General features: G+C 47.2%; 1 protein-coding gene across 1 annotated transcript in view; it reads left to right on the top strand.

Moving 5' to 3' along the window:
• MFSD2A (MFSD2 lysolipid transporter A, lysophospholipid) overlaps positions 1 to 9,994 on the top strand; it is a 44,254-nt gene extending 34,260 nt beyond the window's left edge. The window contains exons 13-14 of the mRNA XM_082246753.1: positions 1,896 to 2,072; positions 9,200 to 9,994. Of these exons, the coding sequence (XP_082102879.1) occupies positions 1,896 to 2,072; positions 9,200 to 9,254 (232 nt within the window). The 3' untranslated portion in view covers positions 9,255 to 9,994. The remainder of the gene's footprint in view (positions 1 to 1,895; positions 2,073 to 9,199) is intronic.
• The last annotated feature ends 4,153 nt before the right edge of the window (positions 9,995 to 14,147 follow it).

The following is a 14,147-nucleotide window of genomic DNA, read 5'->3' as shown; positions in this document are numbered from 1 at the left end:
TTTCTTTTTGGCAGATTATCTCTTGGAGTATATGCAGTGGCGGAGCTAGCTGGGGTGGCAATTGCCACCCCAGACAAAATCCTTGCCACCCCGCTCACGCTCGCTTATGCTCATAACATTACATAGCTGAACCCGAACGAGAGGGCGCCTGTGCAGCTAGTTCTCTGTGACTGTGACTGAGCGCGGTGAGCAGCAGCGGCGCCGTGAGCCGCTGCACAGCTAACCAATCACGCGTGCCTGCACACCTGATTGGTTCGCTGTGCCGCTACTCACCGTGAGTAGCGGCACAGCGAACCAATCAGGTGTGCAGGCACGTGTGATTGGTTAGCTGTGCAGCGGCTCACGGCGCCGCTGCTGCTCACCGCGCTCAGTCACAGAGAACTAGCTGCACAGGCGCCCACTCGTTCACTTCTTCTACCTGTAACCTTAGGTAAGTCTCTCTCTGGTCTCTGCATGATTGAAGGGGACACGGCATGCTGGTCACTACATTGATGGGTTGGCATGCTGGTCACTACATTGATGGGTTGGCATGCTGGTCACTACATTGATGGGTTGGCAATCATGCTGGTCACTACATTGATGGGTTGGCACGCTGGTCACTACATTGATGGGTTGGCACGCTGGTCACTACATTGATGGGTTGGTACGCTGGTCACTACATTGATGGGTTGGTACGCTGGTCACTACATTGATGGGTTGGTACGCTGGTCACTACATTGATGGGTTGGTACGCTGGTTACTACATTGTCAATTGATGGGGGGGCATGCTGGTCACTACATTGATGGGGGGGCAATATTGTGCAGCTCTACTCATAGGCATGCGCACGGGGTGTGCCGGGTGTGCCTAGGCACATCCTAATCACCCTCGCGCAGTGCTTCTGCCATGGCCGCCGCCGCTGTGTCTGCTGCTCTCTGCCCCTGGCTGCTCAGCTCCCGAACCCAATCCTGTCGGTGCGGAGACTGAGAGGGACTGTCTGGGGGAGGACCCTGGCCTGCTGTAAGGGGGGATCTATATAGGGGACCTCACCTCACCCTGGCCTGCTGTAAAGGAGGATCTATGGGGGACCTGCTCTAAAGGGGGATATATGGGGATCCTGCTCTAAAGGGGATCTATGCCATAGATCCCCATTTAGAGCAGGGTCCCCATAGATCCCCTTTAGAGCAGAGCCCTGTGATCGGTGTGCGGCCTTAAAAGAATAATGTTTACTTTGATAATTGTTTAATTAAAAATGTTTTAATACCGCTAATGTTTGTTTACATTTATTTATAAAAGTGTGTGTATATATACACACACACGCATGTATATTGACCCCCCAAAATAATACCTTGCCACCCCTTTGCCACCCCATTTTAAAAGTGTAGCTCCATCACTGAGTATATGTGTTATGAGAATTACCTGCATATCCCCTGGAGAGGTCCTTTGAGTGGGGTCTAATGAGGCATGCTGTAATTGACTTCAAGAAGAGTGTCTCTCTAGGAGGGCTATTTGGATGCCGTGGAGTATATGTGCTGTTAACCATTTAATTTTGGTGAGTGTGTGACTATATGGGAGAGCATGCACAAGGGGTGGTGACGGCTCCGTATCGTTACCTTTTGGACTTGCCTCACATGGTGCACCCCATGGACCTCCATCTGTATTTGTCTATTCAATCTCATAGGGACAATTATGCTGAGTGGACTGATGTATGGTTTATATTATATCCCATAAGTATTGGTTGCTATGGGATTCAGTTAGGGAAGATTTAGTGTTTGGGGTGTTACCTTGGGTGGCACAGTGGGATGGTATGGTCCAGGATGACAGGCTATAGGGATCAGAATATGCATTTTCTATTGACCTATTGTTTTTGCAATCTGTGCTTTAGTTGCTCATGACCCTTTTTTTCTTTTTTAAACAGTTTTGCAGGCTACCAGGCCCGTTCTTGCGATCAGCTAGAAGCTGTGAATGTGACACTGAGGCTGTTGGTCTGTGCTGCTCCTATAGCTTTGATTCTCATTGGACTGTTACTGTTTAAATTGTATCCAATTAATGAAGAGAAGAGGAAAGAAAACAAGAAAGCTCTTCAGCTTCTCAGGTGAGCATTAAAAATATTTTGAAATTGTGCCTATGATGATTGGTTGGTATTTGCCATTTGTCTTAATAAAACTTTTAGAATTAGGAATAAACAACTTGATGAGCTTTTCAGAGACAGAAAAGTATAACTGTTTAAGGATATGTGGCCCAATTCTTGAAAACCTCTTGGAGCAGAAGTGTTTGTCTAGGCTGCCCCACAATGATTAGGTTATTTTACACTGCAGAGTCAAAAGCTAATTGGTTGCTGTGTAGCACAGACTGCCTTAAATATTTCCTCACACAGGCACATTCGTTACTCCCACTATTAACTTTCCGTAATAACACCATGATAAGCAGTCAACCTAACAAAAGCTTGGTGAATACAAGCCTTAAAGAATAAGTTCACAAAAATAAAAGCACATTTATTTTTCGTTCATTGACTGACACCGCTCCTGGTATTATTAATAATTGGGTTATACTGCCCCCTACAGGAGTAGGACACTAGGCAGAAAATAATTCTGGCTACACCCATGGACAGTCCCAGGGGGTATACTACCTCTCTGCTGTAGCCACTCAGTTTTTTTCTGTCTAGTCAGGAGTAAGAACCTTGTTCCCTGCTGGGATCTTTGGTCCTGGCAAATCTATTTTCTTTTTAGATAGAAATCTTTTTCTCCTGGATTTTTCCTGCGAGATCTACAATCAACTGATGGACTGGGCGACGGGCTGGATAATCTAGATCCAGTGGTCACCCTAGTCTGCCAGCTAGTGCCCGCAGACCTTAGGTCAGCCACAACATAGCCCCACTGGATGGGGGCTGGCCTGTGAGTTAAACGCCTCGCAAGGTCTCATACGACCAGGTCTCTGCCTGAGTCGCAGCTTTCCTGCTGGCCAACAGCCCCCCCCCCCCATTTTGATGGCGAGGGGTTCTGTCTGGAGCGGTGCCTGCTTGGTTGCGGGTATGGTGAGTAGCTGTCCCCCTCTCTCCCCCCTGGAGGGTTTTGGGGTGAATTTCTGCAGTGGGAGCCCCTCATCCCCTGGTGCTGGCTCCTGGATCATGATCGCCGCACGTGTAGTGCATTATCCTGGTGGCTGCAGGCGCTTGTTTCTGCGGGTGGTGAGTCTGGTGGGGTCCTCTCCCTCTCTGCTGAGGATTGCTTTGTGCCTGGTGACCAGCTAGTGCTGGCAACCCGGTGGGGGTTTTTCCTTAGCAGTGTTTTTGCACTTTTTGTGAGGTCCCCCTGGTGACTCATGGAGTCTTTGGAGCACATTTCCCCACCTGATCCCCTCTCTGAGGCTGCGGGTCCCTCCAGGTCCAAACCATCCATCCATGCATGCACTGACAGCGGTCCTGAAGTCCCTTGTGTCCTGGGTGGAGGTGACTTTTCGGACGACCCGCTAGTAAAAAGGGCCCTTGCCTTCCCCTGCCTCATCTGTCTAATCAGATCCTGAATCTGATTTGGCTGCCGCAGATGTGGGTGACCCTGCTGGGTCTGCAACCACGCGTCTCGAATCGTCTGATAGCGAGAGTGAGTCCTCCATGTCTGCGACCGAACAACCAAAGGCGCTGGTGGATGCACTGATGTGTCTGTGCGTGAAACCCTAAAGATAAAGGACTAAGCTGAAGCTGCAACGGAGGCGCAGGAACCCCTTGGCACTCACAAGCCATCCAGAGCGGCAAAGGTGTTTCCTTTCCTGCCTATTTTGACAGAATTGTCGCTAAAGAGTGGGGACGACCAAATCGTCCCTGTGGGGTTCCTAAGTGCTTTACTAGGTGTTACCCCTTTGAGGAGTCCCTTCTTAAGAAGTGGACTGTGCCACCGGTGGTGGACCCTCTGGTTTCCAGATAAATTAATGCAAACATGATTCCGGTTGACGAGTCCCGGCCTGTGGTCCGCACTATGTACACTCTGGCTGGTTCCGCAATGAGGCCGGTATTCACCATTGCCCTAGTGTCCTAAACTCTGACCGAGTGGGCTAAGCTCTTACACCGTGACCTGGAAGGGGGAACACCTTCCTCTGCCTTTGCCGAGCTGGTGGACCAGCTGGTCCAGGGGCTGCAGTTTATCTGTGATGCCTCTTTTTGGATGTGGCTCCTCTGATGGCTTGCCTCTCTGGTTTGGCAGTGGTCCTTCAGCGTGTCTTTTGACTCAAGTGCTGGTCTGCGGAGCAGACTTCTAAGAAGGTCTTGACTGATCTTTCTTTTCAAGGAGGTCGCCTGTTTGGAACTATCCTGGATGACCTCATTAAAGGTCTCACAGGGAGGATGAGTACTTTACTTTTCTTTTGCAGGCTACTAAGGACCTCGTCGTGGGGCTTCCTTCTCGGCTCATAAGTTGTTTTTTTTTGTCCCTAAGGGTCGACTTGACTACGGCTCTAAGCCTTTCAGGGCCTCTTCAGGAGATTCCAAACGAACTTGGTCCAGACCCGTGGACAAGGCTCCTTCAGCATGAAGGTGCGCCCTAATCCATATCAGGGGTGGGGGGACATCTTTGCTTGTTTCCGGGTTCCGTGGACTTCCCTGGTGCAAGTGGGTCCACAAAGTCATTCGGTCCGGCTACAAGATCGAGTTTCGCTCTTGTCCCCCTGCAATGTTTTTTCCTTCCAACTTGTGCCTGTCCCCAGACCGCTTATAGGGCCTGTTTAGGGCGGTACAAGACCTGTTCCTTCAAGGGGTAATTGTCCCGGTTCTGACTTCGGAACGTTTTCAGGGTTTTTACTCAAACCTGTTCACAGTCCCCAGGGAGGAAGGCAAAGTGGGTCCAATCCTGGACCTTAAAGCGCTTTGTGCAGGTTCAGAATGGAATCCATTTGAATGGTGGTGGCATCCCTGCATCAGAGAGATTTCCTTGCCTCCTATTGATATCAAGGTCACCTACCCTCACATTCCAATATGTGCCAGTAACCAGCATTTTCTCCGCTTTGCTGTGGTAGAGGAGCATTATCATTTTGTGGCGTTACCGTTTGGTCTAGCCTCTGCTCCACCAGTCTTCACAAAAGTGTTAGCCCTGGTGCTAGCTTTGCTACGCCAACAGGGGATCGCGGTACTGGGCTATTTAGACTATCTCCTTCTGCGAGCAGAGTCTCCCTCTGCTCTGGTGGAAAACCTGGAGATCACAATACGAACCCTGTGGGAGTTGGGCTGGATGCTGAATTTTTAGAAGTCTGCTCTGGCTCCGTCCACGAAGCTGGACTATCTGGGCCTGACTTTGGACTCGGCCTTAGCCAGAGTGCTCCTTTCTCTGGACAAACTCCAGAAATTGCAGGCTCCAATTCACCTCCTGCTCTCCAACAGATTTGTTTTCCCTCCAGACTTGCATGCAGGTGCTGGGCCTGATGGTGTCTACCTTCGAGGCGGTTCAGTTTGCACAGTTCCATACGAGGTCCCTGCAAAGGGAGATTATGACTAAATGGGACAAGACCCTGCAGTCTATGAACAATCAGAACCGGCTGAGCCGGGGCACGAAGGAGTCCCTGATATGGGGGCTTGGTTCACCGGCGCTTCGGCTGGGAACATCCTTCCTTCCCCTGTCTTGGACAGTGGTCACCAAGGATGCCAGCCTGTCCGGCTGGGGAGGCGTCCTCGGCAAGCCTTCTGCTCGGGATCTGGACGCAAGAAGAGTCCAAACTACCGATCGATGTCTTGGAACTTCGAGCGATCAGACTGTGTCTGGATCATTGGATGGATCATCTTCAGGGTTGTCCAGTGCTCATTCAATTGGACAATGCCATGGCCGTGGCTTATGCCAATCACCAAGGGGTCACAGGATGTGTCCTGGCAGCTCTGGAGGTAGCTGGCATTATAAGGTGGGCAGAATGGTTCGTTCCAGCCCTCTCTGCCATACACATTCCCAGGGTGGAAAATTGGCAAGCAGATTACCTCAGTCGGCAGGCAAGGACCACCGGGAGTGGTCCCTTCATCCGGAGGCATTTCATCAGTTGTGTCTCCAGTGGGGCACCCCCCAGGTGGATCTGTTGGCGTCTTGGCTCAACAGAAAGGTGCAAAGGTTTGTGGCTCAGTCAAAGGATCCTCTGGCAGACGCCACAGACGCGCTGGTGGCCTTGTTGGGTCAGTATCAGCTGATATACGCCTTCCCTCCTCTCAAGCTTCTGCCAAGACTTCTACGTAGGATCGGGGCCGACGGGATTCTGGTCATCTTAGTGGCTCTGGACTGGCCTCGCGGGGCTTGGTATACGATCTGGTGCGGCTGGTTGCCGACGTTCCTTGGAAGTCTTTTCTCAGGGAGGATCTGCTGTCCCAAGGACCCATATTCCGTCCTGCTTTACAGTCGCTTTGACGGCTTGGCTGTTGAACGCCAGGTGCTGAAGGATAGGGGTTTATCTGAATCGGTGATTCCTACCCTGTTGAAAGCTAGGAAGATGTACCATCGTACATGGAAGACGTACATTGCATGGTGTGAGTCTCTTGGGATTCATCCTTCCTTCTCGGTGGATCCGATTTTAATCTTCCTTCCACTGGGGGTTGAACAGAAATTGGCCTTGAGTACCATCAAGGGCCAGGTGTCGGCTTTGGCGGTCTTCTTCCAACGACCTTTGGCTACACACTCCCTAGTGCGTACCTTTCTTCAAGGTGTCCGTTTGGTCCCTGCAGTGCGAGCTTCGTTGCTGCCTTGGGATCTCAATTTGGTGCTTTCAGCTCTACAGAAGCCTCCCTTTGAAAATATTCAGGAGATTTCCCTGCTTATGCTGTCCAAGAAGGTGGCCTTTTTGGTGGCTATCACCTCTGCGTGCAGGGTGTCGGAACTGGCGGTGTTATCCTGTTGTTCACCTTATCTGGTTATTCACAGAGATAAAGTGGTTCTTCACCCCTGTCCGTCATTCCTTCCAAAGGTTGTCTGATTTTTCCTTTGAAAGAAGACATTGTGTTGCCTTTCCTGTGTCCCAGGCCTAAACATTTGAAGGAAATTGCCTTGCATGTGGTCCAAGCAATTAGGGTGTACCTAACAACAGCTATGGATTCTTTCAGGAAGTCAGACTCTCTATTTGCTCTGACAGAAGGACCTCAGGTTGCCCGCTTCCTCTGCGACCATTTCCAGATGGATCAGACAGACGGGGGTTCAGGCCTATTGCATCAAGTGTCAGGTTCCTCCTTGACCTGTTAAGGCGCACTTACTAGGGCGCTTAGTGCCCCCTGGGCCTTCCGGCATCAGTGACGCAGGTTTTGCAAGGCGGCCACCTGGTCGTCGGTACACGCTTTTACAGAGTTTTATAAAGTAGATGTGTTGGCATCTGCAGATGCTTCCTTTTGGCTGCAAGGTTTTGCAGGCTGCTGTTAGAGGACCTGTTCTTCTTTGAGGGTGTATTTTTTTTTCCATGTGGGCTCCAGTTGTTTGAGCTCCTGTTACAAGGTTAGCCTTGGGAATTTTTTTGGTTGTTCCCTCCGCTCATGTTTAACACTGCTTTGGGACGTCCCAATGGTTATGAATACCAGGAGCTGTGTCAGTCAATGAACAAAAGAGAAAATGGGATTTTGACTTACCGTAAAATCCCATTTCTCTAATGTTCATTGATGGACACAGCAGCCACCCCTCTGTGGAGTTATTATTCTCTTGACACTGCTTGTAACCAAACCTGAGTGACTATAGCAGAGGGAGTATACTCCCTGGGACTGCCTATGGGTGTAGCCAGAATTCTTTTCTGCCTAGTGTCCTACTCCTGTAGGGGGGCAGTATAACCCAATGATTATGAATACCAGGAGCTGTCTGTCAATGAACATCAGAGAAATGGATTATACGGTAAGTCAAAAATCCCATTTTTTTTTTTTTTTTTTGCATGTTAAAAAAATGTGCATTTTATTTTTGTAGTAGGAGCAATGGAAAGCATTGCACCAGTGATCAGCAGATCACTGATGCCATGCAGGTCTCCTGCACACTGTCTGTGTATGGAATTACTCGTAAGCCAATACTCCCTGACAAACACTCAATGAACTACCACAGCGCTCCACAGCGTTCATTGAGAGCCACAAGCTGACAGCCACTAAGGATGTCGGGGCTTGTAGTTCATTCAGACACACCGAGCTGTGTGAAGCACTGGGAACCTGTTACATGGAAGATGTGACATGTTCTCAAAGGTGGAACTATCCTTTTAACTGAATAAAGCTGGGCATAGGACTGAAATATGGCTGGTTCAGCAGGAACCGTCAGAATTTCGATCTGTGGTGTAGCCTCTGCTATTTGACAGAAGATGATTATTAGATCCACTTCTGTCGAACGGATATACTGACTGAAAAAAACTGTGTATCAATGGCTATAGCTCCTTATTAGTGCATTCTGACAGCAGTGGGAGCCGCTGTCAGAATACAATGTCTGGTGGGAAGGGGGGGGGGGTGTATTCTTCCACCTTGCTTGTGTGGAAGGAGGTACCTGTTCATTTTATTTTTCATTCAGCCTCCTGGCCTCTATGGCCATATATTTTTTATTTTACTTTTTTTAGATTATAACATTTTTAAAGCTAAATGTATGTTTGTCTGTGTCCTGGCTTAGAGGATTTACCCTCTTTGTCCTGGAGATCATTGTCACAGTAACATCAAGCAATGGGAAATTCAAAATGTTATGGTTGTTGAAAAGAGAAGAATTCTTCTAGTGAGGACACCTGTTCTAATGTCAGAATATTTCCTTTAACTATTGTGTCTGGGGGGTAGGAGGTGAAGGGCAATCTCTTCAATGGGATACTGCAACAAAAAAAAAATTTGCAGGGGTCTTACTATTCCATACTTAACAAACCTTGAAAAAAAATCCTGAATAAGTACAAATATCAGGAAATGTGATTCGGGAAAGGAACCTTGACCAGACCCCACTATACATACATTAGCAGGGAAAATCACACAGATGATTGGCCCTTAATTAGAAGTGTCTCGAAGGGAATACCCATTAGTTTATCACTTTCATTTTCATGCTGTTGGCTGAGGCAATTTTATTTTATTTTTTAAGTGTAAGTGATGTCTAGTAAAGGAAAAATGTAAAGATTTTTGGAAATGCTAATTGCCAGCTTTTGGGAAGGGTAACCGCTTCAGCATAGAAATTCTACTTATTTTCCAAGAACATGCTCTGACTGTATATAAATGTTGCTTCTGTTTTGCGTGAAATTTGCATGTGCTGCTGTGCTTACTCATGGTCTGTTTATCTTCCTCAGAGAGAATGACCGAGACTCTGATTCTGACTCAGTGGAGCTTGCAAGCAATTTATGACACAGGCAAATTGCCTTCCTAAAGTTTACACACAACTGTAGAGACATTCAGTTTTCCCCATTGTGGGAAGGCACCAGCCAATGAAAGACTTATCTGCACTACGCTCTTAACTTTCCCTCTGGGGACAAGTGCCAACCCTCGGTGCTATTTGTGCTTGGAACACACTGAATGCTGCAATCCTACTGAACTTTGCACTAACATAGGGCAAATATATTAATTTAACTGTACATTTCTAAATAGGTTTTGTATATAAAGACTTTATCCTAAATGTTTGAAGAACGGAGAAGGCAATTGTTAAATACTGTACATGTGGTTAAAAAGATGTCTTGGCAGGTTGTAAAAACTACCTGCAAATTGCCAAACACTGAGATTTACTAGTGTATGTATGGTAATAACAAATGTGGACGATTGTGTTTTATAATGTATACGCTGCTGTATATTATGTGAATCTTGAAATGTACATAAGTATTTGTAATTTATATACAACAAAAATGATGCCTCTTGAACATCCTTTAAAGATTTAATAATACTGTATTTCGTATTTATTTTACATAAAGCACATGGGCAAAACTTACTGTGCAAGCATACTTTTTTAATTTTATTACAAGAAGCTGCATGTTGATTGAATGACCAAAGTAACCAACACACGAAGCGTCTTCTGACTCCAAAAGGACCGTTCCTCTGTTGCCAAAATTTAACAAATGCAGTATTAATGGAGATCAACCTGTAAGGTTTTGCTGTTTTTTAAAATGCCGACTATCTGACAATGTATGCTTGTATGTTTACAACTGTACATGTGTGCAAGATTTTCTACATGTTTGGCAAATGCTTGTTTTCATAATGGTCTGTTTTTATGAATTTTGTTCCAGTGTTGATGGGTGAATGCTCCTTTTTATAGAAGTGTAGAATTTAAAATTAGCAATATTTTTGGGGCTTTATGTTGTCCTGGTAAGGGCTATTTCTGTCAATTTGAAACATGATGCACAAATATACATGGAAAATTACAGATTTCCTGACGTCTTTTTGCGCGGCATGTAATAATATTATTAAACTTTGTAATAGGGCTCCTGGTTACTGCAGGAGAAAATGTTTCATGCTAGTGTCTGTCTGAGCTTGTCTCTGAAAGCATTAACACTTCACTTTACAGCTGGTATTCAATAGAGGACCACCCAGATATTTCCATCTCCTTTAAACCAGCATCATACATTGTCAACATAAATCCGTCAATGTTGAAGATATGAGATAATTCTTATCAAATGGCAGTGGATACCTTTTTAGATATCTGCCCCTACAGATGTGCACAGTAATTGCTGACCCGTATTGCACAGATCAATATGTAATGTGCAGCTACACTCATAATTAGTAATAATACATAGCTGTGGGGCTTTGGTGGTGTTCGGTTTGGACTGCCTTACAGACAACTGCCGTATTAAGGCCCGTACACACGTACCGATCGTCGTCATACAAACGTCGGCGGACGAAAGATCTGCCGATTGTATGCGTGTTAGTATGGTGCCTCCGACAGCTGTCTGCGCACAATCCGCGGACAAAAGTCTTTCTTGCAAACATGAAAATTTTTGTCTGCGGACACCAGAACGGACGATTGTTCGCCTGTCAGTACAGAATTCGGCCGACAGACCGCAGATTTGCAAGACTGGGCATGCTCAGAAAATTAAAAACACAGGGAAAGTTAACCATTACATGACATCACTTCTGCAGTCAGCTGAAGTCTGCAGACAAAATTCTTGTGCTGTCCATGTGCTGTCTTTGCACTTTTCAACAGACACCGACATCCCGGGGAGAAAAGACGAACATTTGTATGCCGACGATCGGTACGTGTGTATGGGGCTTTACTGTTGTGTCAGAGCTGTAAGTTCTATTCATTTCAGAAACGGAGAGAACCAAATCAAAAACGTGCTCAGCAGCTACAAAATAAGCCATATGAAATTGGTTGGAGGGTAAGAATTACTTTAGTCCACCCAAAATTTATATTTATTTTTGGTAGATGCTACACAACCATGTCTCAGGGACTCTTGAGTTCTTCATCCTTGCCGCCATGGTTATTATAAGGGGTTCCCACTCTCCCGTTAGATTTCATTTTGAGTTTTATGGAGATGCTGATCTTGGTCAGGAATACTGGATTATCCAAGACATACAAAAAGCCAGAGGCTGACTATAACTGCATATAGGTAGGGGAAGCAAGCTTACCACTTGTCTTCTAAAAGGACTTTAGTTGACTATCCAGTAAGATGGAAGCCAATAGATCTCTTTTGCATGAGTGCTTAATCCAAGCCCTTTGCATCAACTATATGTTCAGGTAGACACCCCATGATGTGGCCTTCTCTCAGGGAAACAAAAACCTCTGAGACTATTTATTTGTCTTGACCAAAAAATTTTTCTCGTAAATCAGTTGGTTGGGGGTACCTGCAGAGCTGGTGGACTAAAGATAACATGCAGCTATTCCCAATTTATCCTATTTTGCAACAGTCTTGTCATGTCTATGGACTGCCTTTATAGAGTCCATGCACACTGGGCTTTATAAAAGCCAGTTATTTTGGCCGAAAAAAAAACTCTGCTCATAAAGAACGTTTTTTTTTGTACAGGTGTTAAGCGCTATTTTTTTTTTTTTTTCCTTCCAAAAAACTCTCAAACACAAACCAAAAAGGATTTTTTCTCTTTTGTTCATTGACGGACACAGCTCCTGATCTTGTTAACCATTGGGTTATACTGCCCGCTACAGAAGTAGGACACTAGGCAGAAAAAAAGCTTGGCTATGCCTACGGGCAGTCCCAGGGAGTATACTCCCTCTCTCTGCTATAGGTACTCAGTTTTTTTCTGCCTAGTCAAGAGTAAGGACCTAGTTCTTGCTGGCATCTCTGGTCCTGGCAACTTTTTTTTTTTTTTTTTTTTCTCCTGTTTTTTTTTTTCTTGTGAGATCTACAATCAACTGCTGGGCTAGATAATCTAGTACAAGTGGTCACCCCAGTCTAGGCAGTGAATGCGCCCAGATCTCAGCTCCGTGCTAGGTTGACCGCAACATAGCCCCACCAGACGGGGGCTGGCCTGTGAGTTAAACATCTCGCAAAGTCGCATACGACTGGGTCACCGCTCGACTCGCAGCATTCCTCCTGGCCCACAGCCCCTCCCCCCCCATTTAGATGGCGAGGGGTTTTGTCTGAAGCCGTGCCCAGCTGGTTCCTGCCCCTGTCCTGCCTGGGCCTGTCCTTGAGGCCTAGGGATCCTTCCTGGGAGCCTCGTGGTGCCGCCATTTTGTTGAAGCCTTGAGCTGCAATACACGGTGGCCATGTTTGTGTAGTCCACTCCCCCCTGCCTTTTATGAGCTGGTGAACCAGCTGGTCCAGGGGCTGTAGTTTATCTGTGACCCCTTTTTGGATGCGGCTCCCCAAGTGGCTTGGCTCTCTGTTTTGGCAGTTGTCCTTCGGTGTGTCTTTTAGCCCAAATGCTGGTCTGCAGACCAGACTTCTAAAAGGCCTTGACTAATCTTTCAAGGAGATTGCCTGTTTAGTGCTACTCTGGATGACATCATTAAATGTCTCACAAATGGGAAGAGTACCTTTTTTCTTCTGCAGGCTACTAAGTGCAAGGACCTTCGTTGTAGATGTGGGCCCTCTTTCTCTGCTTTTTTTTTTTTGTTTTATTTTTCTGTCCCTCAGGGTCGACTGACAAGGGATCAAAGCCCTTCAGACCCTCCTCTGGAGGATCCAAGCGAACTTGGTCTGGCAAGTCAAGAGTGGGCTTCTCCAGACCCGCGGACAAGGCCCCTTCAGCAAGAAGGTGCGCCCTCCCCCTTATCGGGGGTTGGGGGGACATCTTCACTGGTTCCCGGACCTGTGGACTTCCTGATACAAGACAAAGGATCCACGAGGTCATATGCTCCAGCTACAAGATCGAGTTTTGTTCTTGCCCTTCGATAAGGTTCTTCCTTCCAACATGCGACTGTCCCCAGTCCGCTTACAGGCTCTTTTTGGGGCAGTGCAAGCCCTTTTACTTCAAAGGGTGTTTGTCCTGGTTCCGACTTCGGAAACGTTTTCAGGGGTTTTAATCAAACCTGTTTACAGTCCCCAGGAAGGAAGGCAAGGTGCATCCAGTTCTGGACCTCAAGGCGCTGAACTGCTTTGTGCGGGTGCAGAAGTTCATAATGGGAGTCCATTTGCACGATGGTGGCTTCCCTGCAACGGGGATTTTCTTGCCTCCATTGACATCAAGGATGCTTACTTTCACATTCCAATATCTGTCGGTTACCAGCGCTTCCTCCGCATTGCCGTGGGAGAGGAGCATTATCCGTTTGTGGCGTTACCCTTTTGGTGTCATCTCCGCTTTAAGGGTCTTCACGAAAGTGTTGGCCCCGGTGCTAGCATTGTTATGCCAATGGGTGATCCCGGTACTGGGCTACCTTGACGACTTCCTTCTGCGAGCAGAGTCTCCTGCTCTGGTAAAAAACCTAGAAATCACCATACGAACTTTGAGGGAGTTTCAGAAAATGGCTGCTCTGGTTGCGTCCACAAAGCTGGACTATCTGGTTCTGTCTCTGGACTCTACCTTTAGCCAGAGTACTCCTTCCTCTGGACAAACTCCAGAAACTGCAGGCTGCAATTTGTCTCCTGCTGTCCAGCAGATGGTCATCCGTCCCGAACTGCATGCGGGTGCTGGGCCTGATGGTGTCTACCTTCGAGGCGGTTCTGTTTGCACACTCTATATGAGGTCCCTGTAAGGGAGATTCTGGCCAAATGGGACAAGTATCCGAAGTCTCTGAACAATCAGATCCGGCTGAGCTTGGGAACAAAAGAGTCCCTGATATATGGTGGCTTTGTGCTTCGACTGGGCAAATCCTTCCTCCCCTTGTATTGAACAGTGGTCACCACAGATGCCAGT

This window comes from Pelophylax lessonae (genome assembly GCF_965119305.1).
Source record: "Pelophylax lessonae genome assembly, chromosome: 2".
Taxonomy (NCBI): domain Eukaryota; kingdom Metazoa; phylum Chordata; class Amphibia; order Anura; family Ranidae; genus Pelophylax; species Pelophylax lessonae.
The sequence above is the reverse complement of the archived record's forward strand: the minus strand, read 5'-3'. Positions and strand labels throughout refer to the sequence as shown.